The following is a 23,149-nucleotide window of genomic DNA, read 5'->3' as shown; positions in this document are numbered from 1 at the left end:
AATGATATTGTGAATTCGATCATTATACTGCGCTTCGAATTTTACTCAATCAATCGGTACATAAACAAGAATAAAACAAGCAAAATTGTACAAAAGAAGCAATTGCTTTTTAATTTTGAAACCTGACAGTTTTATTGTAATATAACATCGAAATATCGTAACGAACGTCACTGTCTTTGCACTAATGATCAATTTAAGAGAAGATTGAAAACAATTTAAGATATGAAACTGTGTTTTCCTTGACAGTCAGATTTGATATTACCAGCTCAGACTGTAAACATTGCTTCCATTGATTTATTGTCTGCAAGATGTCAGTAATGTTCCATCTTACATATCTCATCCAAAAAACGACCGGACAATCATCTTTCCTGGAAGACAAACTGAATTAAGTAAACAAAAGTGGATTTCATGATCATACAATTGTTTTATATGTTAGGACGAAATAATAAAGTAGTCGGTGGTGAAAAATGGCTAACCAAAAAGACAACAGCAGCACGCAAACGAAATAAGAATCAATTGAAGTCTATTGTTTTACCAAGGATAAAAAGGAAATTACAACCTTCGAGTAAATGGAGAATACATCATTTTAATTAACCTGATAAGCTAACAAAGATGAAAATGTAAAGCCGTAGTGATCGTATCTATAGATCAAGGACACTTAAGTATTATTTAAAGAAGATGAAAGAGATTGTAATGCCGACAAAATGTCATCGCCTGTTTAAACGTAGATGTATGGTACATAATTGACAGTACAAGGGAATTATTTCATGTATAGATATTTATATATATTATGATATCCCAATGTTACTGTTGTGATGCTAAATCTGGACTCAAAAATTATTGCATGTTATTTGTTTGACTTAGACCATCTTTTCAGGATGGTTTTTTTTAAGGATTGTTTGTATATATTTATTTGCAAGGTTGTGGTGGGGTTAATGTGCTCCGTCTTAAGTTTACTATTTTGCGGTTTGTGTACTTTTAATTTTTCTATTGGTCTTTTTTCTTTTTAGCCATGACGTTTTCAGTTTTCTTTCGACTCATGATAAAATTTAGAATGAAAATGGGGAATGTTTTAATGTCCCTCTCATATCTTTCGCTTCTCTTTTGCATGAAAATATCAACTATGAATGCTCTTATACGGAAATAATGATATTGTCTTTACAATGTCAAATTTTCTACATTTGAAAATGCATGTACCAAGTCAGTAATATGACAGTTGTTGTCCATTTATTTGATGTGTTTTATCATTTTATTTTGACATTAGATTAGGGACTCTCCGTTTTGAATTTTCATCGGAGTTTAGTTTTTTGTGATTTTTTTTATTTTAAGTTTCAATAGTATAAATATTGTAACACAATTCATCAAAATTGTTTAATGTTAATTGTTATTAAATCAGATGTAAGTTTTATTTCTCGCAATCTGTTTTTTTTTTTATATTTTATTCATATTTAAAGTAATAAGAAACTCAAATTAAAAACAAATAATGCATATGTTTTTTATAACTCAATGGATAGTTTTCATTATGAAACTTATGTACATATACTTTTTTCTGAAGAACATTCTTTAATTTGTTCATATTTAGAAGAAGTTTACTTTATTCTAATTGCTTCCTTCCTTCAGGAAGCAATTTGTCCCGACATATTTTCCGTATGCAAAGTGACCTCAGTTTGACCCATCTCATAAAAATCCAGTGATCGCAATACGCATGGATGTCCTTAAAATAAACTATTATCTGATTGTACATGTTGAACACGTGCTCAATATCCATGCTTTTTTGTTGTTTGTTGACAAACAGGCGACAATCGTTAAACTTCGGCTTTAAAACACGAACTCTAATTACCTACCATATTTTCACAACTTAAAAAAATGACGATTATACGAAATCTATGGGAAAAAAATGATAAAATCGTGCACAGAACACTAAGTTTATGATGTTTGTATGCATTGGTACAAGAATTGGAATAACATTATTTTTCACCGGTCACTCGTTTATTATGACTTTAAGCAACTGACTTCTACTTCAAAAGATGTAAAGATCATACGAAATAGGTTGATCTGAAGTTTTATCTTTAATTACTTAGTAACAATATATCAACTGTATCCTTATTCTAGCCTATAATTTACGATTTTTGTACTTTTGAAGTCCACACTCGATTTTATAAGTACAGAGAATTCTCCATAGAGTACTTAGAGTCATAGCTTAACTATGACCATTACAATAACAATATCATCATCCCTCATCTTAAAGGAAATATGATATTGAATATTGATCAAGTAATTGAATAAATACTGTCTTCTGAAATATGATGGTAAGCAAATAATCGGGCTCGTCAGAAAAATTATAAAGATCTACACTGATATATAATCTAGAATACAGTACAAATATATGATTGTCATTTTCCCTCCAGACGTGAGTTGAGCCGTTTTGCCACTTAAACTACACACGGTTATCTCGTGTTAGTAAGTGATAAATTCTTTAAATTTTTATTATGATATAATTTTTTATTTAATGTTTTCGTACGATCATATGTCATTCATTAGTGTCTGTAAAAGATATGTGAAGTTTAAATTTCAGTTTACTTTCTAACAAATATGGGTAAAACGGATGAGGCTTAAAACTGATCTTATATGCCAGACTTTAAATTTGTTCACCAGTCACGCTTTTCATCTACAAAATACTGATCAGAGACTCTTATGTTTTATAAAAGTGTAATGCATAGTATTCAAATAACCATAATATTTATAAACTATGGAGATTAATTATATTACTTTCATAAGGGGAGGGCAATCAGTTCTATAAAAATGAAAGGACTAAGAAGTTAAAAAATCTCATTTTAAGGGTTTTCTAACTTTGATTCTATGTTCATATTACAGGAGATCTGAATTGGATATATTCATGACTATGCATCTTAACATTATTTCTCTACTCGCGAATGTCGTAAATATGAAGCGCTCTCGAGTATAGAAAACCTTTATTTCTAATTATATCGCATTTAATTAACAGAAAAATTAAGATTCAGTCAACGTTATTAAATAACGACTACGTTAGTCGCTGTTGGTTTCGGAACTTTGTGGTTTATAGATATCACCTGTTTTACTCGGGGAAACCGTCAAGATTGCAAGATGGCAACATGTAGAGAATTGATAATATCAATATAAAATCGAGTCTGATCACTTATTTAGGGAATTAAAACGTTAATATTAAGGAATTTGTGGGTTTTTTACTCACAATGAACATAATGTAAACTTTTCATATTTTTGCGAAGTTTTCCTTTGACAACTGTTAAGTTTTACCAGAATAAAAGCAACAATAGAAACTTTAAAAAAAAAATAGAAAAAACTTAAAGGATAAATTAAGAGTACATTTATCATTTGATTGAGGGATCATCTAAGTCAGGTTTTTATTCACCTTAATCATTGTAATATAACAATAATCTTTTTACAACATTATAAATTTCTCTTTAGATTTGCATTATTATTTTTGTTATACTTTATACTTTATACTGGAAGATTACATAAAAAAACATGTTTTACTTGTTTCTATACCATTTTGATATGAAAAATTCAAATATGCTTAACCATTGTGCTATAAATAGGAAATTGATCTATATAAAACAGAAAGGTACTTTAAAACATCAGGCTTCTGAAGTAGCAATAAAGCTATTTCCTCCATCTTTTCTTAATATTACGACAGATTAAAAGTGCGATGGACAAAACTCATTCTCAAATGACAATATTGAACAGAAATATACGTTAATACGGGTTATTCTTCCATTATTATAGTTGTGTAAGTATTATTTCAAGATTAATGACTAGTTATTGACGTAAGAGACATTTTATTATCTCTTTCATGAATTTTAGATCCTCAATGCTCTTCAACTTTGTACTTGTTTGGCTTTATAAATATTTTGATATGAGCGTCACTGATGAGTCTAATGTAGACGAAACGCGGGTCTGGCGTACTAAATTATAATCCTGGTACCTTTGATAACTATCATAAAATGTTAGGAAATATTTTCTTTTTTACAAAGACTTGACTGTTAGTGTTGCTCTCCACTATTGCCGTTTTTTTCTCACAATTCAGACCAAATTGTTCTTTGTTTTGTCAAACCAAACTGTTTAACTGTTCAGAATTTTTCAGACTACTGTAGAAAACCATTGTGTAGTATTTGTATTTGTATCCATCTGATGATTTAAGCCTTTTTAATTGATTTTAATAGTTCGTTCTGATTGTCAACTGTTACACCACTGTCCAAGGTTAAAGGGAGGGTTGGGATCCCGCTAACAAGTTTACCCGCCACATTCTGTATGAATGTGCCTGTCCGAAGTCGGGAGCCTGTTATTCCGTGGTTGTCGTTTGTTTATGTATTACATATTTGTTTTTCGTAAATTTTTTGCACATAAATTGGGTCGTTTGTTTTCTCGTTTGAATTGTTTTACATAGTCATATCGGGCCTTTTATAGCTGACGTTGCGGCATCGGCTTTACTCATTGTTGAAGGCCCTACGATGACCCAATCTGAATGGCTAACTGAAAATGTCCAAAATATGGTTATTGATTTATTTCTTCTTAATTGGTGTTAAACTGTGAATGCTTAATATAAATAACTTTCTTTAAATGAATATCTAAACACTTTAAAATTAAACATATTCTCTTGCAGTTTTAAAGGTAGACGAGAACAATATTTTAAAAACTCAATGATTGTGGGTTGTCTCTCATGGATACGTATTAACTTATTACTGCTATTCCACATATATTTTACTGAATAAAACATATTTTAATCTAAACTGATTTAAACAAATAGTGTGGAATCGTATTTTGGAATTTTTAAAGCAACTCAAAGTAACTACCAATCACCATTTCCAATGACTCTTTAAAATGCTCATATGCAAAGACATTTTCAGCTTTCTTTTCATTACAGCAATTGAGTGGAAAAAGGTCTAATAGGATTGTAGTTATGTTTTTTTATCACTCACCTTGCAATTTACTGTTGTTTTCTACAGCAGTTGGTAAAACTGTCTGCCCAGTTGAACAGTTTGGGTGAACAAAACAAGTTGAAATTTGGTCAGAATTTTCAATAAACGGCAATAGTTGGACAGTCACACTTACAGTCAAGTCACATTATTGAAGTACGTATTTCGATATACGTTACAATATAAGTGAGACATTTTTTTTTCATTCTAAATCATATGTTTGAAAAATATAATAACAGATTTACCCTCCATACAAATTTAATTATAAGACTACTGTAATAAATATTAAGCTATTCTTCTACGTTTGTTCTAAATATTACAACATATTAAAGGTGCGATAGACACAAATCACTCCCAAATTAGAAACTTGAACAAAAATATACTTTATATGGGATTCCTTCCATTATGATTGTTGTGTGAGTTTTATTTCAAGATCAGTGACTAGAAACTGACGTAAGTATATTTTATTATCTCTTTTATGAAACGATAACTAATCTTTTCATTTTTAACGTAAGTATTTAATTCAAAAAATTTGACATAAAGCTGAGACTACTATAACACATGTGTTATAGTAGTCTCAGCATAAAGTGATAAATTTAGTTCTGTTATTCAACGCAATATGTATTTAAGATTATTTTTTTTTCAAAATTTACCGTACATACACCCTGCATTTTTTCAGTTTTTGGGATAGTGCTAAACTGAAGTTGGATAGATTATGAATATCATGAAAAACATTACAACAGAGTCATCAAAGATACCAGGCTGATACTTGTGTACGCTAGATGCGGGTTTTTAAATAAAAAATCTCACCAGTGACACTCAAAGATCAAATAAAGTACGATGGGCCAAAATTCAAAAACAATATTTTTTGGTAAATTAAACAGCAGCATAAAACATCTATAGTTTTAAATCATATGAAATAGATGTAAAATTGAGAGTGGAAATGGGGAATGTGCCAAAGAGACAACAACCCGACCATAGAGCAGACAACAGCAGAAGGTCACCAACAGGTATTCAATGCAACGAGAAATTCCCGCACCCGGAGGCGTCCTTCAGCTGGCCCCTAAACAAATATATACTAGTTCAGTGATAATGAACGCCATACTAAACTCCAAATTGTACACAAGAAACTAAAAGTTAAAATAATACAAGACTAACAAAGGCCAGAGACTCCTGACTTGGGACAGGCGCAAAAATGCGGCGGGGTCAAACATGTTTGTGAGATCTCAACCCTCCTCCTATACCTCTAGCCAAGTGTTCATATGTTGAGGACAAGTACGCTTTTTCTTTTTTTCTTTTTCGTCCGTTCTTTAGAAATAAAAGGACTATCCATTATTTTTTTTCTCACTTTGCTTGTGTGTTCATTTTAGCGACGCTTCCAAGCTTGACATATAGTCATACCTACTCGTATTAACATTATTTCACTACTCGCGAAAGTCACAAAAATGAATCGTTCATTAATGTTGATTCAGAGGTTACAATAAAATTAAAACACGTAAAACACGCACCATTATCATCATCTTTATCCGGTTTGTTTTTCTTTATTCATATTAAGCATGGACAAAAATCCTTTTTACTATATAATGAATTTAGCTTTCTATTAGACCTTTTTTTTTATACAAGATTAAATATATTTTAGTTTTATTTGTGTCTAAACCATTTTGATCTGAGAATAAAAATATGTTTAAACTATTGTGCTATAAATATTGGAAAATAGATAAAAACAAAAGGTTAACAGAACAGAAATATAACTCATCAGAGCAATAAAGCTATTCTTGTTCTATATTTTACAACAGATTAAAAGTGCAATAGACAAAAATCACTCCCAAATGAGAAACTTGAAGAGAAATATACGTTAATATGGGTTATTCTTTCATTGTAATTGTTTTGTAAGTTTATTTTCAAGATTAGTGACTATTAATTGACGTAAGAACTATTTTATTATCTCTTTAATCAAACATTATGAAATATTTTTCATTCTTTTCCGCATGTTTGTGGTTCAATATATGTTGCAATAAAGTGCGGAAGTTAGTTCTTTCATTCTATGTAGGTATGCTCGAGTTACTCAAAAACTTACATTGTTTCAGTTCAGTTTCTGTTTTACGTACTATCTTTTCCCTTTTGAACAATGTAACAGGACCTTAAATTGATCTATAGAAATATTGAGATCTTGTATGATTGCCAATGAGACAACTACCATACATTTTAAATGAAGTGGATGTTAAAAATTTTAGGTAACCATACGGCCTCTAATTATAAGAAAAAACGATAACATATAGTCAGTTATAAAAGACCTGACATGAAAAATTTAAAACAGTTCAATTGAGGAAACTATCGTCCTAATTATTTAGAAAACAAAGTACGAAAAACAAATATGACATACATGAACCAACGATATCCACTGAACTACAGGCTCCTGACTTTGGACGCATACATACATAAAATGACGTGTTTGAACATGTTTGTAAGCGCTTAACCCTCCGCCTAACCTGTGAAATTTCAGCCGGAAAACCAGTTGAAATAGAACAAAAGAGGGACGAAAGATACCAGAGGGACAGTCAAACTCGTAAATCGAAAAACAACTGACAACGCCATGGGTTTAAAAGAAAAAGACACACAGACAAACAATAGTACACACGACACAACATAGAAAACTAAAGAATCGAAGCTCTTTGTTAAAGAAGGGGATAGATGCTTACTGTAATGATTATAGTTTTATAAAAAAAGTATTTTATCATTAAAAACACCATTTGCATAAGTTTTCAATGTATCTATTACATAATAAAGCAGAACAGTTATATATCTATCAGGTCGACGACATGGGTATCTATCAAGTTGGATGTAGAAAATGCATTACCTCCGATTTAAAAAAGAAAACATGGACGGAGAACATAACAATCTATTTGTTCCTTAACTTTTGTTCTTGCCCTTCCATTTTGTGATTAACAAAAAAATCCAAAATATTAGTAAAAATACCATCGAAAAGAGAAAATTGAGTGCACCTTTTTAATGTAAGGGCGTGTTTGAGTTGAATATTTTGTCTTGGAAACGTACAAAGCAAAAAGCATTTGATACATCATCTCGCTTCAGATTCTATCATTTTTATATATCAAGGCTATAGGTTGACTTTATAAAATCGAACCATCACAGTCCTTAAAAAATGAAATATATGGGTCAAGTGAAATAACTTTCTAATGAATCACAAAAACAGAGCAGGTGTGTTCGAATAGCATTTTATTTACTAAAAGTACTTGACGACAGACTTTAAAGTTGGATCTTAAAAATGCAGATCTTCGAAAAGTCTAAATTTTTTGGAGTGTGATATCTAGGGTTTAAAGTCTTCAACCTGTGAAAAATTTAGTCTGCCCTTCTGCGAAATACTGAACTAGAATATTTTTTTTAAATGTTAATGAATTTTTTGAAAATTCTACCATACATCTATTCAGACAATAGTTTTTTAAAAGTTGACTGAATGCAGACAAGTACCATAACTGATGCTCATTAGCTAGTAAATACATTTATTATTAAAATACAACTGGCATATAAGGATCGTAATGGTGGTATGTGAATAAATTTATAGTTTTTTTTAAGAAGCAAATTGGCAGCGCGTCATCCGTCCAATGGCTTCGTCAAAATTATCTCCCCATTACGCCAGTTGATTTTACAAACGTTAAAGTGGCATTTTTACACTTGTAAAATGAACTGGCGTAATTGGGAGAGAATTTTGACGAAGCAGAATCCTGACTGATTTGTTAATAAATAGTATATAGATGTCTACCTGTTTAATTATCGTGAACGTTTTAGTTTTTTTTGTTTTTTGTAACGAAACTTAACATATAACCAACGACACATACAAAGAATGAAATCCTAAATAATCTTAGCTTTGTTCTTTTCTCCTTTGAAATTTCAACTAAAAATTAGGAACTGGATCTTCCTTCACTGTATTTGACATCTTTATAACACAAGTGTCCTTACAAATAACGTTGAATGGTTCTTTTATTCATGTGGGACTTCTAATGGGAGCTTCTAATTTCCTTTTTGGTTGTAGAACTCTTCAAATGTTTCGGTTCTTATCCATCCTTGGCATTCGATTATTTGGCATTGAGCGTTCCTGTGAAGGTAAATCCAGAAAAGCGCTTCGAAAGCATAAAATTTATGTTGTTTTCATTTGTACAGCATTAGGTCCATACCTCTGCTGGTGGAATATCATTCCCGGATTTTATAATAAGCTCAGTAGTCAGTACTTCGGTAATTTCATGATTAATAACAAACATTTCTCAAAGTGTCCGTTTATACATTTTCAAATTATTCAGAAACTAAGGTTTTGAACTCCATCAGGCAAAGTTGGCCTTAGATGGATTTAGCTATGTTATGTCCTTTTTTGTCGTATAGCTCATCAACTGTGTCAGTTCCTATAAATCCTTGGCGTCCCTGATAAAATTATTAAGAAATGACGTCGGACGCATGAAATTTATGACATATTTTGTTTAGAAAGAATGATAAGAAGTCAGCACATTCCTATAACTTCAATAAACCATTTTCTATATTTGAAAATGTCTGTACCAAGTCCGGAATATAACAGTTGTTGTCCATTCGTTTGATGTGTTTCATCATTTGATTTTACCATTTGATTAGCGACTTTCCGTTTTAAATATTCTTCTTCTTTTGTGATATTACTTTTTACAACATTATAAAAGATGTCATCTCATTGAATAATTATAATTTTGTGGACTAGTTTGAACGCAACTATCACAATTGAAGATGGAATTAAGGATTTAACAAATACAATTAAGAAATCGACAATGAGGGTTAGAATTGTGAGTTTTGGCAGTTCTTCTCTATTCGTTTGATATGTTTGAGCTTATGGTTTTCAAATTTGACTTTTTTTATTTGGAGTTCTGTATTTTTTTATTTTAATTTTTATTTCAAAATAATGACACATTTAAATTAAGTTGATTCATTGGTAGTTTTTTTATTTTGTTTTTCAATTTTGTCATGTTGAGCTTAGAAAGAAAAAATTAAACCAGTCCTAGATCAGCGTTGATAGACGACTAAAAAACAATAGTTGACTGCTGTACCCCTATTTTTGACATTTAACCCATTATGTCTGTTTGTTTTGTTCACACTTTGTTGTTGAAATACTAGTTATGGAATTTGATGCGACTGTCATACAAGTGAGAGGTTCAGTTAGCTATAAAACTAGGTTTAAATCCACCATTTTCTACATAAGAAAATGCCTGTACCAAGTCAGGAATATGACAGTTGTTATCTATTCGTTTCCTATGTTTGCTGTGTTTGAGCTTTTGATTTTGCAATTTGATTATGGACTTTTCGATTAGTATTTTCCTCGGAGTTTAGTATTTTTTTGTTATTTTCCTTTTTATAACAATAGACCGTTTTAACGAAATGGTGTAAATTTCTGTTTTACTATAAATACTAATCCGATCCTCACGTTTTGTCAATTAGTTCATTGAACTGTATAAAACTCGTCCAGACAGAATCTCTCAAATAATTTCTTTATGATAAAATCTGATTTCGATGTGCTCATAATGAAGATAGAAGGAAAGTTTTACATTTCAGGAATGTATTAATAAAATTCAATTTATTGCTGTTTTTAAAAGGAATTACAGAAGGCAGCAGCACTATCACTTATCATCATGATTAATATTCCGTATATAGTTTCTGATTTATTTTTTCCAATAAAGTGACATAAATGGATTAAAAAATGGATGTGTTGAAGTATGATAAATTAGGAATACGATGATCTCGATAAGATAACGGATTCATCTGATGTCCCACATTCAAAACATTTAACTGGATTAATCTTTCCATAAAAAGTAAATTCACTAAAAAGCAACGAAATCTTATTTTGAATTAGAAATTGCATGTTAGACAAAAAATTCTTAGTACAAAAAGAAGGTAAGGGTCATTTGTCATAAAAAAAAAGCTTGAATTCATCTTATAAACAAATGTAGAGGTCCAGATACCTTGACTTTTAACATGCACATATTAAATTTGAGTTAAAACAGGTTTTACTTAGGTATTGAATACGTATCATGGATTCTAAGCATAAACTTTGGTTGACCCCGTTAGTATATGTGAGAGGCCACTAAGTATCTAAAATTGTTAGATCATCAACAGAAAGATCTACCATAACTGAATTGAAACAATGAAGTGATTAATTAAATGTCATTTTGTATCATGCATTTATCATGATATATCATACAAAAGTCAAATTCAAAAAGACCTCCACACTTGATTTCTGATATGCATGTATTGACAACACTATCCTGCTGGTACAAAATAACATAATGAAGTTAGAGGTATACTTTGTAGATTTTTCTGTTGGCATTTATAAGAACGTTCGCCGAGAATAATATGTCATTTCAATATTTTGGGGCTGCGTTCAGTATTAATTCTTTGTCGTTTATTTTACAAATTGAAATGATATATTTATGTATTTACATGTCCTAAAGTAATGTTATTAGTTTGACTATGGTAACTTTTTAAAAAACGTTAAGATGTGCCTTTGTCGATACTTATTATTATAAATACACATAGTATACCCTAAATAAACAGATTATACCACTGCATCAAGTGGGATACGATATTTATCCACTCGAGACAGTTAAATTTTTCAAATTATAAAACGCGAGACTCGCCGACCGTTTTAAATATTTAAAATTTAAATGTCGAGAGTGAATAAATATCTTATTGCACGAGATGTGTTGATTAAATCTGTTTCTCTAATGATTTTATGCGATATACAGACACTCATATTCCTTCATTTCGAAGGATCTGCAAAAAGATGTATTCTTTCTACGTAACGTTATCAGACATGGTCGCCTGTTTTCATGAAGTCACAGTGGGAATTTCAGAGGAAAGCAAGAAAACTAGATGTCACAATCAAAATATGACCAACTTAGATCAAACTGAGATCAAACGAATCACATGATAAAGATTAGGAAAACTTTCAAACACCAAACAGAAAATCAGAATGGAATAAAAGGCTTATGTATGACAATATATCTACATATGGTCTTTGTCTTCGCTTAATTGGGTTTCAAGACTATTTTATATAGCGCTTTTATGAATTTCCTAACGATATATTTGTTATGATTATTCATTAAGTTGTTACATCTTTCTTTATGAAATGTAACGATAATTGTTTCGTGTATCTTACTCACAAAATCTGCTTTTAACTTTTTAAGTTAAGTAAGAAAGACGAATTGCCAAACTATACTAAAAACTACACAGTCAATAACCTTTCCTGTCGTACGTTTTATTTTTGTTGTACTTCATGTAACCTTAAACGGTTTTATGAACATCCGTTTTTGGTGCATAAACTCTATAAGTATAATAAAACTCAAAACATAACTATAATTAAGGAAATGGGTGGGTAAAAGCGATGCATCATGGGCTTTTAAATGCTGTGCTTATACTTGTTTGATCATCGCAGATAATCTTTTTGTACTAAATGACTTCTTGTAAATCATATCGTGCAAAGCACTGCTTTATAAGTTCTGAACCTTTAAATCTCACTGTTCATAGCTTTATGAGATTGTATTTAGAGAAATCTAAATAAGTCACAACAATTACATATACAATTAGTCACGTTATCGTATCATATTTTAATTGTACCAATTAATACAGCGTGGATCTATACTATGGGTTCACCATGACGTCATATATTGGTGTAATACTGCGTTTACCGATATTTGACAGTGCAATATCATAAATTATCCTTTAACAGACTCAAAACTGCTTATCGTACCATCTACACGGTTTTTTATTAATGTGTTTTTCTCCATGTAATCAACAACTTTCGTGAACGAAAGAAATATCAAATTCTAGGAAGAACATGTTTAGATAATATAAAGTCATCTAGTACACTTAGCTTTCGACATTTCAATACCGATATGATAATGAGGTTCGCTAGGGAAAATAATTCAAATTCAATACCAGTTATTTTGATTCTCTATCCAATCTGAAGAATATATTATATCATGTGCTGTTATTTTGTAATGAGAGTTTTTTACTGTTACTTGTTTTTAATGCTACAATGATTTGGATAACGTACTCGTCGAATGACCAAAATCACAAACCTTTTTCTTTTCTTCTTTTTTCTCCGATTTGAATATTTATGTTGAATTTGTGTATTTTTTGTCTTCTATATTGAAAATTTTTCATTAACTTAATCTTCTAAATGTCTGTTTATATCTTAAATCGACGAGTCAACATATGTTGTGGGGGAGCTATTTCATTTATATTAGAACAACTACTACCTTTATCAATTTGTTTTAAAATTTATACATAACGCTTTATAATTGTCACTCTCCCGACACTTCATCACGCAAATATTTGGATACCAATAATATTTAAAAACATAGGAACATCAAAGAGACATAAAAAGAATAGCCAAATTTATATATGATTAAGTTTTCGGGAGAGAGTTTCGCCCCTATTTTTTAAATAATTTTAATATATTAATAGGATACATTAGATACTATAGCTTAAATCGAATTTGTTTACCTTTTACCTATCGTGTATGTTTGTTTTGTACGCACATTGTTGTCAATAGGATGAAACTTTATCCAAACTTTGTCATAGAAGTGAGAGGTTAAGCTAGTTATAAAACCAGGTTTACTCCACCATTTTCTACATCAGAAAATGCCTTTACCAAGTCAGGAATATGACAGTTGTTATCCATTCGTTCGATGTGTTTCAGCTTTAGATTTTGCCATTTGATTAGGGACTTTCCTTTTTGAATTTTCCTCGGAGTACAGTTTTTTTGTGATTTAAAATGTGATCGTAGTACAAAGAGGCTACAACATTATACCGCTGTTCAAAAGTCATAAATGGATTGAGGGAAAACAAATTCGGATAACAAACTAAAAAAGAAGAAAACACGTCAACTAAATCAGATATTTTCTGTACTTTTAACTGATTTTGTATTTCTATTTTTGAATGCTCCTTAAATAGATGTCTTCCCTGTTATAGTTTCATAATCATGCATGTGTTTAGTTAATCTTAACAGGATTAGTAAATATGACATATTGAATCTGTTATCTTTGGTAGAAACAAAAGAATTTAGTAGTACACTTAAACTTTCCGCTTTATAGGTGATGTTCCCTCACTAAATAATGCTAAATTTGGTGACTATGTTGAAATCATCTATCAGATTGATCTTGAGAAACGGTAAATAACAGATACAGTTAGGTCTGTCTTATATCTTGATATACATCTTACATTGACGATGAGGGTCTATTGAAACCCAAAGTTTATGACAAAAGAGATGATTTCAGGTTTCTAATGTGAACTTTCCATTTCTATGTAGGAAAATTACATCAGTATCGTTGTTGTCTTTCGCCTGTCTATTAAAGCAGGACAAATGGTCTGATACATACTGATCAACTCAGTCAAATTTAGCTCACCAATATTCGATTTGATTTGCAAATGTGCACTCGCTCGCAGGGAGTTGAACTATTTTTTTATGAGCATAATGTAACATCCAGTTGTTTATATTTACCAGTATTTCATTTCCGGTGCACTAATATGCTTATAAAGTTTCTTCTCAGTTCTAACAATTTGGAATACTATTCATCAATTTGATTTATAGCTTGGTAGGAACCATACAAAGAAGTGTTTAGTAGAGCAATAGTCTTATGAGGCAATAGATCTTGTACTCTTAATAGGAATATGTCAATATAAACGTTTATTCTGGACATCCCGAATGGTATTGTGAATGACAAAAGTGATTATTGGGGTCGTCTCTAAATCGAAGACAATAATTATATTATCCTTTGTCTGTTAATAGGAGGAGAGGAAACTCGTACATAAATAAAATATTCCTTGCATGTGCCAGGCAGGAAAAAAACAATGAGAATAATGAGAAAGGATATAAAAAAGTACAAAATACTACTTCTTGTTGATGTCTTCAAACAAGTGTTTGTATCAATTATAACTAAGCTACATTGGTTTTCAACTGAAAACTAGTACCTATTCCAAATATAAAATCGTTGTATAGTCTTCATTAAACAAGTAGCTATACTAAATTTAGCTTCGTATTATCGTTTTAAACAGTAAACAAATGTGGATATGCCAAACGTTCGTTGCAGGGTCATAAGCAAGAACAAGGAACTTAAAATTGAGACAATTTTAACTAGTAAACAGACCATAGTCGTTATAATTATGCTATGATATCTCATTTGCCATACGATTTATGTACAGGTACAGTCAAACTTCAAAAACTAATACTTGCAACTTTGAAAGAATTATCGCTATTTGGGAATCTGCAATACTTGACCCAATATTACATTGACTGGAGCAGAAAGGAAATATATTCTAATGAAATATTTTCGGAATTCCGAAATTAAGTTTTCTGATCTTTTTTAATAGAAATATTCAAGAAGAGAGGGAAATGTGTTCTTTTTAGATTTCTGGAAGATGTCGACACAATTTTCTAAGCAAATATATTGAATCTCATTGGTTAAAGTCATCGGCGTCATAATGTGAAGTCAACGTCGTTTCAAATCGACTAGTTTATCTGTCTTTTGTTTGTTGCTTTTATCAAATTAAGCTTTGTTCATGTCTCAAATGTATGCCAAATATGAGAAGGACAATATATCAATACAAAAAACAAGGATGAAGTAATATTATACAGGTGTATGAAATCTCAGTAATTTAAACATCTGACTTGCAAATGCTGTAAATAATTATATATAATTGAGACAGAATGAAACAAACTGTCATTGATTATTTAATTACGAATCTTTGTTAAATGTCAGGAAATCAGTCCAGACACAAATTATCTAAATTTAACTTTTTACTGCAATGATCATCAAAAACGACAACAAGGTTCACGAGAACATCAGGTGTGCTGACTCCATCTAATTACTTTTGTTGGTTATCATTGTCATCAATTGTTTAAGTAGCCTTTAGAAATTAAATACAAGGACATGTTTGGTATACACGAGTTGATAATTCAAAATACTTCCCCAAGAAACCTTAACCTTGTGTATGTTATGCTAGAGTAGTCGTCATTTAATATGGAAACGTAATTAATTATTTATGAAAGGGGACATAAATAGATGTGAACCATCATAAACATCTGATAACCGCTTTAAATATTCCCGCAATCTGATTTAATAGACCTAATATTGATGGCCTGGATGTCTGATAATAAATATACTTCATGTACTGATGACCTACATATCTTATCATAAATGAAGTTCATGTACGGATAGCCTCAACATCTGATGATGATTATGTTTTATCTACTGATGGCCTGTATGAAGTGAAATGAAGTGGACGTAAGCAATTATAGGCCACTCTACGGTTTTCAACAATGAGAAATGCCAATATTGAATACTCCACTATGGAAGGTTCGACATAAAAAATGTAAAACATTTCAAATGAAAAATTAACTGCTTAATCTATTAGTATAAGAATTTGATATATTCAATTTGATTCAATGCTAAAACAATCTATGGGCAATATTTGCATTTCAAGCAAAGTTGGTAAAATTTATTCTAATTGTAAAATTTACAAGAAGGAATTGATCGTACCCATGTTACAATGAACCTGGACCAAAGGTTGTCGTTTATCCGTGAACTAGTATCGACCTCAGTCTTTACACCAAAGACAATAATCAAATTTCTTTGGAAAATTTACATGATATATGATTTCCCTATGGTCAATATTATATACTTCAAGTAGATATCATGTGACCCTTTTAATGCCAAGTTGGAGAGTAGAAGACGACTGTATATACATTGGAAATGACATATATACAGCAAACATATCATCTGGATCTTATCAATATTTTGATCATTTCAGAATAAGTTAAATACAATTTTCAATAAATGTTCGGCTTGATATTTGTTTCAGCAAGTGCCACAAAATACACTGTCCATAGTTGATTCTTAATCAAAGCTAACATCTATTCATCTCATTTGAATAACAATGAAATCACTTAATAATTATCAACTTGGCCTGGATATAATAAACGAAAAGATTATTATTCTTCTGGCTCGCGACTTAGGTCATAAAAATGTCGTCTAGGAATTATTTAGGATATAACACCATTCATCTATTTGTTATCTGTGACAGAAAGGCAAAGGACATGCAGATTGAATTGAATAAGTGATAAAAGAGCAAGTATCCAGCTCACACGGTGGACATACTGATGACCAGTTTCGTCAATTTTATTTCGGTCGGTGTTTATAAAATCATAATCAAGTATGTTAATACAGTTAAGTCGGCTTCATATCTTGACTTACATCTAGAATTTGACAATGAGGGTCGGTTGAAAACAAAACTTTACGACAAAAGAGATGATTTCAGCTTTCCAATTGTGAACTTTCCATTCCAGCAGCACCTGCATACGGGGTATATATCTCCCAATTGATACGATATTCCCGTGCTTGCATTTCCTATCATGATTTTCTTGATAGAGGTTTGCTGCTCACAAGGAAGCTATTAAACCAAGAGTTCCAAATAGTGAAGTTGAAATCATCCCTTCGTAAATTTTACGGACGCCATCACGAGTTGGTTGACCGTTATGGAATAACCGGTTCACAAAGGATATCGGATATGTTCCTTACGTCGTAACTACGATCCCCATCCCTTTCATGAATATGACCTACCGAATTAGACTATTTACCGGATTTGAAATCACATAAGCAACACGACGGGTGCACCATGTGGAGCAGGATCTGCTTACCCTTCCGGAGCACCTGAGATCACCCCTAGTTTTTAGTGGGGTTCGTGTTGTTTATTCTTTAGTTTTCTATGTTGTGTCGTGTGTACTATTGTTTTTCTGTTTGTCTTTTTCATTTTTAGCCATGGCGTTGTCAGTTTGTTTTAGATTTATGAGTGTTTTACAAGCGCAATGAACCCTAGATAACTTTCGTATAACACAGGTCCTGTGTTTAAAAAGGGATATGAACCCTAGATAACGTTCTTATAACACATGTCATGTGTTTCACAAGAGATATGAACCATTGATAACATTCGTATAATAAATAACATTCCTAAAACACAGGTCCTTTGTTTTACAAGAGATATGAACCATAGATAACATTACTATAACACAGGTCCTTTGTATTACAAGGGATATGAACCCTAGATACCATTCGTAAAACACAAGTAATGTGTGTTACAAGAGATATGAACCCTAGATAACATTCCTATAACACAGGTCCTTTGGTTTACAAAAGATATGAACCCTAGATAACATTCCTATAACACAGGTCCTTTGTTTTACAAGTGATATGAACACTAGATAACATTTCTATAACATAGGTTATGTGTTTTACAAGATATATGAACCCTAGATAACATTCCTATAACACAGGTCCTTTGTTTTACAAGAGATATTATCCCTGGACAACATTCCTATAACATAGGTAATGTTTTTTTACAAGAGATATGAACCGTAGATAACGTAAGTATAAAACAGGTCCTATGTTTTACAAGAGATATGAATCCTAGATAACATTCCTATAACACAGGTAATGTGTTTTAAAAGGAATATGAACTATAGATAACATTCCTATACCATTGGTCCCGTGTTTTACAAGCGATATGAACCCTAGATAACATTCCTATAACACAGGTCCTGTGTTTTAAAAGAGAAATGAAGCCTAGATAGCATTTCTCTAACACAATAGCTGTCTTTTACAAGAGAAATGAACCCTAAAAAACATTCTTATAACCCAGGTCCTGTGTATTAGGGATATGAACCTTAGATAACATTCATATTATACAGGTCCTGTGTTTTACAAGAGATATGAACCCTAGATAACATTCCACAGGTGCTGTGTTTCACAACAGATATGATCATGAACGCTAGATAACATTCCTCTAACACAGATCCTGTGTTTTACAAGAGATATGAACCTTAGATTACAATCCTATAACACAGGTTCTGTGTTTAAAAAGGGATATAAACCCTGGATAACATTCCTATAACACAGGTCCCGTGTTTTACAAGCGATATGAACCCTAGATGACATTCCTATACCACAGATAATGTGTTTAACAAGGGATATGAACCCTAGAAAACATTACTTTAACAGAGTTCTTTTTTTAATAAGCGATATCAACCCTTGATAACATTCCTATAACACAGCTCCTGTGTTTTACAAGCGCAATGAACCCTAGATAACTTTCGTATAACACAGGTCCTGTGTTTAAAAAGGGATATGAACCCTAGATAACGTTCTTATAACACATGTCATGTGTTTCACAAGAGATATGAACCATAGATAACATTCGTATAATAAATGTTATTCCTATAACACAGCTTGTTTATTCTTTAGTTTTCTATGTTGTTTCGTGTGTACTATTGTTTTTCTGTTTGTCTTTTTCATTTTTAGCCATGGCGTTGTCAGTTTGTTTTAGATTTATGAGTTTGACTGTCCCTTTGGTATCTTTCGTCCCTCTTTTAATGAATTTTCGATCCTTATTTAACCTTTAGTGTATTCTGTCGATATTTATGATCATTCTTCTATATATAAAGGAAATAACCGCTAGGATAGGATCGTGGTTATTTCAACTTTAAAAAACGACTGGTTGTCTTTATTTTCAAATGAGATTACACTGTTAATATAAAATCAAAGCGATGTGGTATAATTGCCAATGAGACAACTATCCACCAGAGCCAACATGGCGTGGTTGCAAGTTTTCTATGTGTCACTATAAGGCATTCAACAATGAGCAAAACGCTAACCATATAGCAAACTATTAAACTTGTGAAACCATCTCTATTTGTGCCTGTCCCAAGTCTCCTTATTTGTGTATGTATAGCCCCCAAAATATATTGTCTTTGACTGCAATAATTAACAATCAGTTTATTTGTTGCTTTTTTTCCTTACATTTGGTTCAATCGAGACTAGTATCTTTTCATTCCGGAGGCAGAAATAATTACCTGTTTAATGAAATTTGGAAAGAAAGATTAAATTATATCTTTAAATCAATACCAAAATGGGATTATAATATTTGAGTTTAGCGTACCATAGATATTATTCATTAAGCAGCTCTGGACTATAATTTAACATTTGTGGGAACATTTTAGTTTTCTGAAAATAAAAGCTTAAACGGATCAAATATCATTTTTGTAACCAAAAGCATGATAGCTATATTTATCTTTGACATTTTTTGCTCTTTGTATTTGCTGCAGAATTAAGCATTTACGCATGTTATGCAAGTATTAAATTTATAATTGACCTTTCACGCCACATTACGATATTCATTAATTATACCCGCAGTTCAAAATATAACAAATTGATACTATTTGTATCGGAAGCTGTAAAAGTCAATTTGTAGTATAGCTGTGATTAAATTGCTCTTTTATGTGGAGGTTATAAAAAATAGAAAATGCTAGAGTAATTTAAAAGGAGAAACCATTCCTGGTAAACAATGATACACATTGCAAAAAACCTTTTTGTATAAGAAAAAGCCAAACTTGCTGTTTATAGCTAGGAAACATATCTGAAGAATACAAATATTATAGATACGACATGGGACTACTTTCGTTTGATATATTGAATGCGCATTATGACGTCAGTGATCCCAAGCCAAAAGTACATTTTCTAATTAGTGTTTTATTGACGACGTACTCATAAATGCATAAGTACAGTTCAACGTAATGCTTGCTAATATAAATTTATTACAAAATAAACTGGTGTATTTGAAAGGAATAGAAGCCTTGTCCTATTATTGCAATACGTTGTTTAATACAAAGATGCTAGTAGCTTCAGTTCTCTGTAGTAATGGCACCCTGTGTTCGCAATTACATAAATTTTATGTCCCTATATAAAGTAACAAATTTAATTAATTAATTAAATGGAAAACAGTTACTATTGCTTGAACATCAACTCTTCTATTTTTTATTTCCAAATTTGATTATCTATTAAAGTTCTTTCATTTATATAATGCGTGCAATATCTTCAAATATATCAAATTTACGACAAGACATTGCTCCGGCAATTTTGGAACTTTTCACCAATAAAAACTGTTGCCGGTTGTAGAGATGCAACTAATTGCTGTAAAAAAAAATTAATCTTTTATCTTAAATAGTTTGGGGTTTTTTTCAGTGGATTTATGCTAGTGCATATTAAAGATGCAATCGACTGTTGTGAAAAAAAATTCATTAATTTAAATGTTTGATTTATGTCTCAAAGCTTCATACTATAATTTGAGTATAAACCCACATAAAAGATGCAAACAATCCTTTATTGGACTCCTACATTAAACTATAACAGGCCATGACACAGATGAAAACAATCAAATATAGCTAATTGGCCATTTTTGGCTGTACTCAAAAAGAATTCCATTTATCTTGTTAAATTTCAACTAGGTATCAATCAGGTTGTGGCGATTGATAAAACCTTAACTTAGTGAACCTTAAGGTTATTCCATAAAATCAAAAGCGCAGAAAACAGCTGAAGGCCACCAATGAAGCGCGTGTAGTCAATACAGGCAACCGTACGGACTTAACCAATGAAAAAAAAAAACATACCGTTTAGTTGGCTATAAAAGGCATTCCCCCAACCGCGACATGAAAAATCTGAAATTTATTGAGTCTCGAACAACTTGCTTTATATGACAACTCAAAGACTTAATTCTTGTATCATTAAAACGTCTAAGTTGGTTGTCCGACGGGTCATTTAGGAATAAAACATAAACATAAATGAGCAGTGCAATAAATAAAATGTATACCTTCTTCCTACACACAACAGTCTAGTCTTTTATTTGCTTGAGACTTGGTAAACAACAATGAAAAAGTTTAAACATCTTAGGAGCTATACTGAATTAGTCAATAGCAAGGATTTGAGTCTCGATTGTCACTTTGCATTGATTATTTTGTGCATTAGACCAGTCTGAAGGCTTCTTAACAGAACTTAGAAGTATTCATTTTGCATTGTAATTGTTTGATAATAAGGTTATTTTTTCTTACAGCGCTAACATCCTAATAAGCGTTGTAGCCGACGAAAGCTGTATATATGATGTGTCTGCGTAAAACGTGTTGATATTACCAGAGATCTCTATAATTTGGTGTTCGACATATTAATATATTAAATTAGATAGAATAAATTACAAAGAAAAATCTTTTATAAACCTCATTTACCTAGAATTTGTTATATGCTATAGAATATTAAATTAAAGTTATATATAAATATATATAAGTACGTCTGAGCCAGTGTCCACTCTTCAACAGATTTATCCATCGGATCACCAGCAGTGATGGTGATACATGGCTGTGTACATTATATACAACTCGTCTAAACATCAAGTCCACAATGTTAGATCTGTAAATTTGCTTTCGCAAATGTTTTGTTCTTCCCTCGCCGGGATTCGAACATATATATATGGGGTTTTTTCACAACATTGTAACAGATAGTTTTATCATTGCCTCTATATTTTGTATCTAAATATTAAAACTTTGCACTTCGGTGTTGACATGAATATCAATAATGTGGTCATTTTTATAAATTTCCTGTTTACAAAACATTACAAAAATTTTTCGAAAAACTAAGGATTTTTTTTTTATCCCAGGCATAGATTACCTAAGCCGTATTTGGCACAACGTTTTGGAATTTTGGGGTATATATCTCCCAATTGGTTTAATAACTCTTGGTTTAATAGCTTCCTTGTGAGCAGTAACCCTATATCAAGAAAATCATGATAGGAAATGCAAGCACGGGAATATCGTATCAATTGGGAGATATATACCCCGTATGCAGGTGCTGCTGGAATGTTGCTACTTAGAAATGGAAAGTTCACAATTGGAAAGCTGAAATCATCTCTTTTGTCGTAAAGTTTTCTTTTCAGCCGACCCTCATTGTCAATTTCTAGATGTAAGTCAAGATATGAAGCCGACTTAACTGTATCTGTAGTATCCTTTATCTCCAATTCAACTTTGTACTTGTTTGGCTTAATAAATATTTTGATATGACAGTCACTGTTGAGTCTTATGTAAACGAAATGCGCGTCTGGCGTACTAAATTATAATCCTGGTACCTTTGATAACTATTTACACCACTGTGTCGATGCCACTGCTGGTGGACGTTTCGTCCACGAGGGTATCACCAGCCAAGTAGTCAACAATTCGGTGTTGACATGAATATCAATAATGTGGTCATTTTTATAAATTTCCTGTTTTCAAAACT

At 31.4% G+C, this 23,149-nt stretch overlaps 1 protein-coding gene across 1 annotated transcript in view; it reads right to left on the bottom strand.

The window, feature by feature from the left end:
* Positions 1-287: 287 nt before the first annotated feature.
* LOC139524022 (GRIP1-associated protein 1-like) overlaps positions 288-23,149 on the bottom strand; it is a 92,496-nt gene continuing 69,634 nt past the window's right edge. The window contains exon 28 of the mRNA XM_071318556.1: positions 288-368. Coding sequence (XP_071174657.1) covers positions 360-368 — 9 coding nt within the window. The 3' untranslated portion in view covers positions 288-359. The remainder of the gene's footprint in view (positions 369-23,149) is intronic.

This window comes from Mytilus edulis, chromosome 1 (assembly GCF_963676685.1).
Source record: "Mytilus edulis chromosome 1, xbMytEdul2.2, whole genome shotgun sequence".
Taxonomy (NCBI): domain Eukaryota; kingdom Metazoa; phylum Mollusca; class Bivalvia; order Mytilida; family Mytilidae; genus Mytilus; species Mytilus edulis.
The sequence above is the reverse complement of the archived record's forward strand: the minus strand, read 5'-3'. Positions and strand labels throughout refer to the sequence as shown.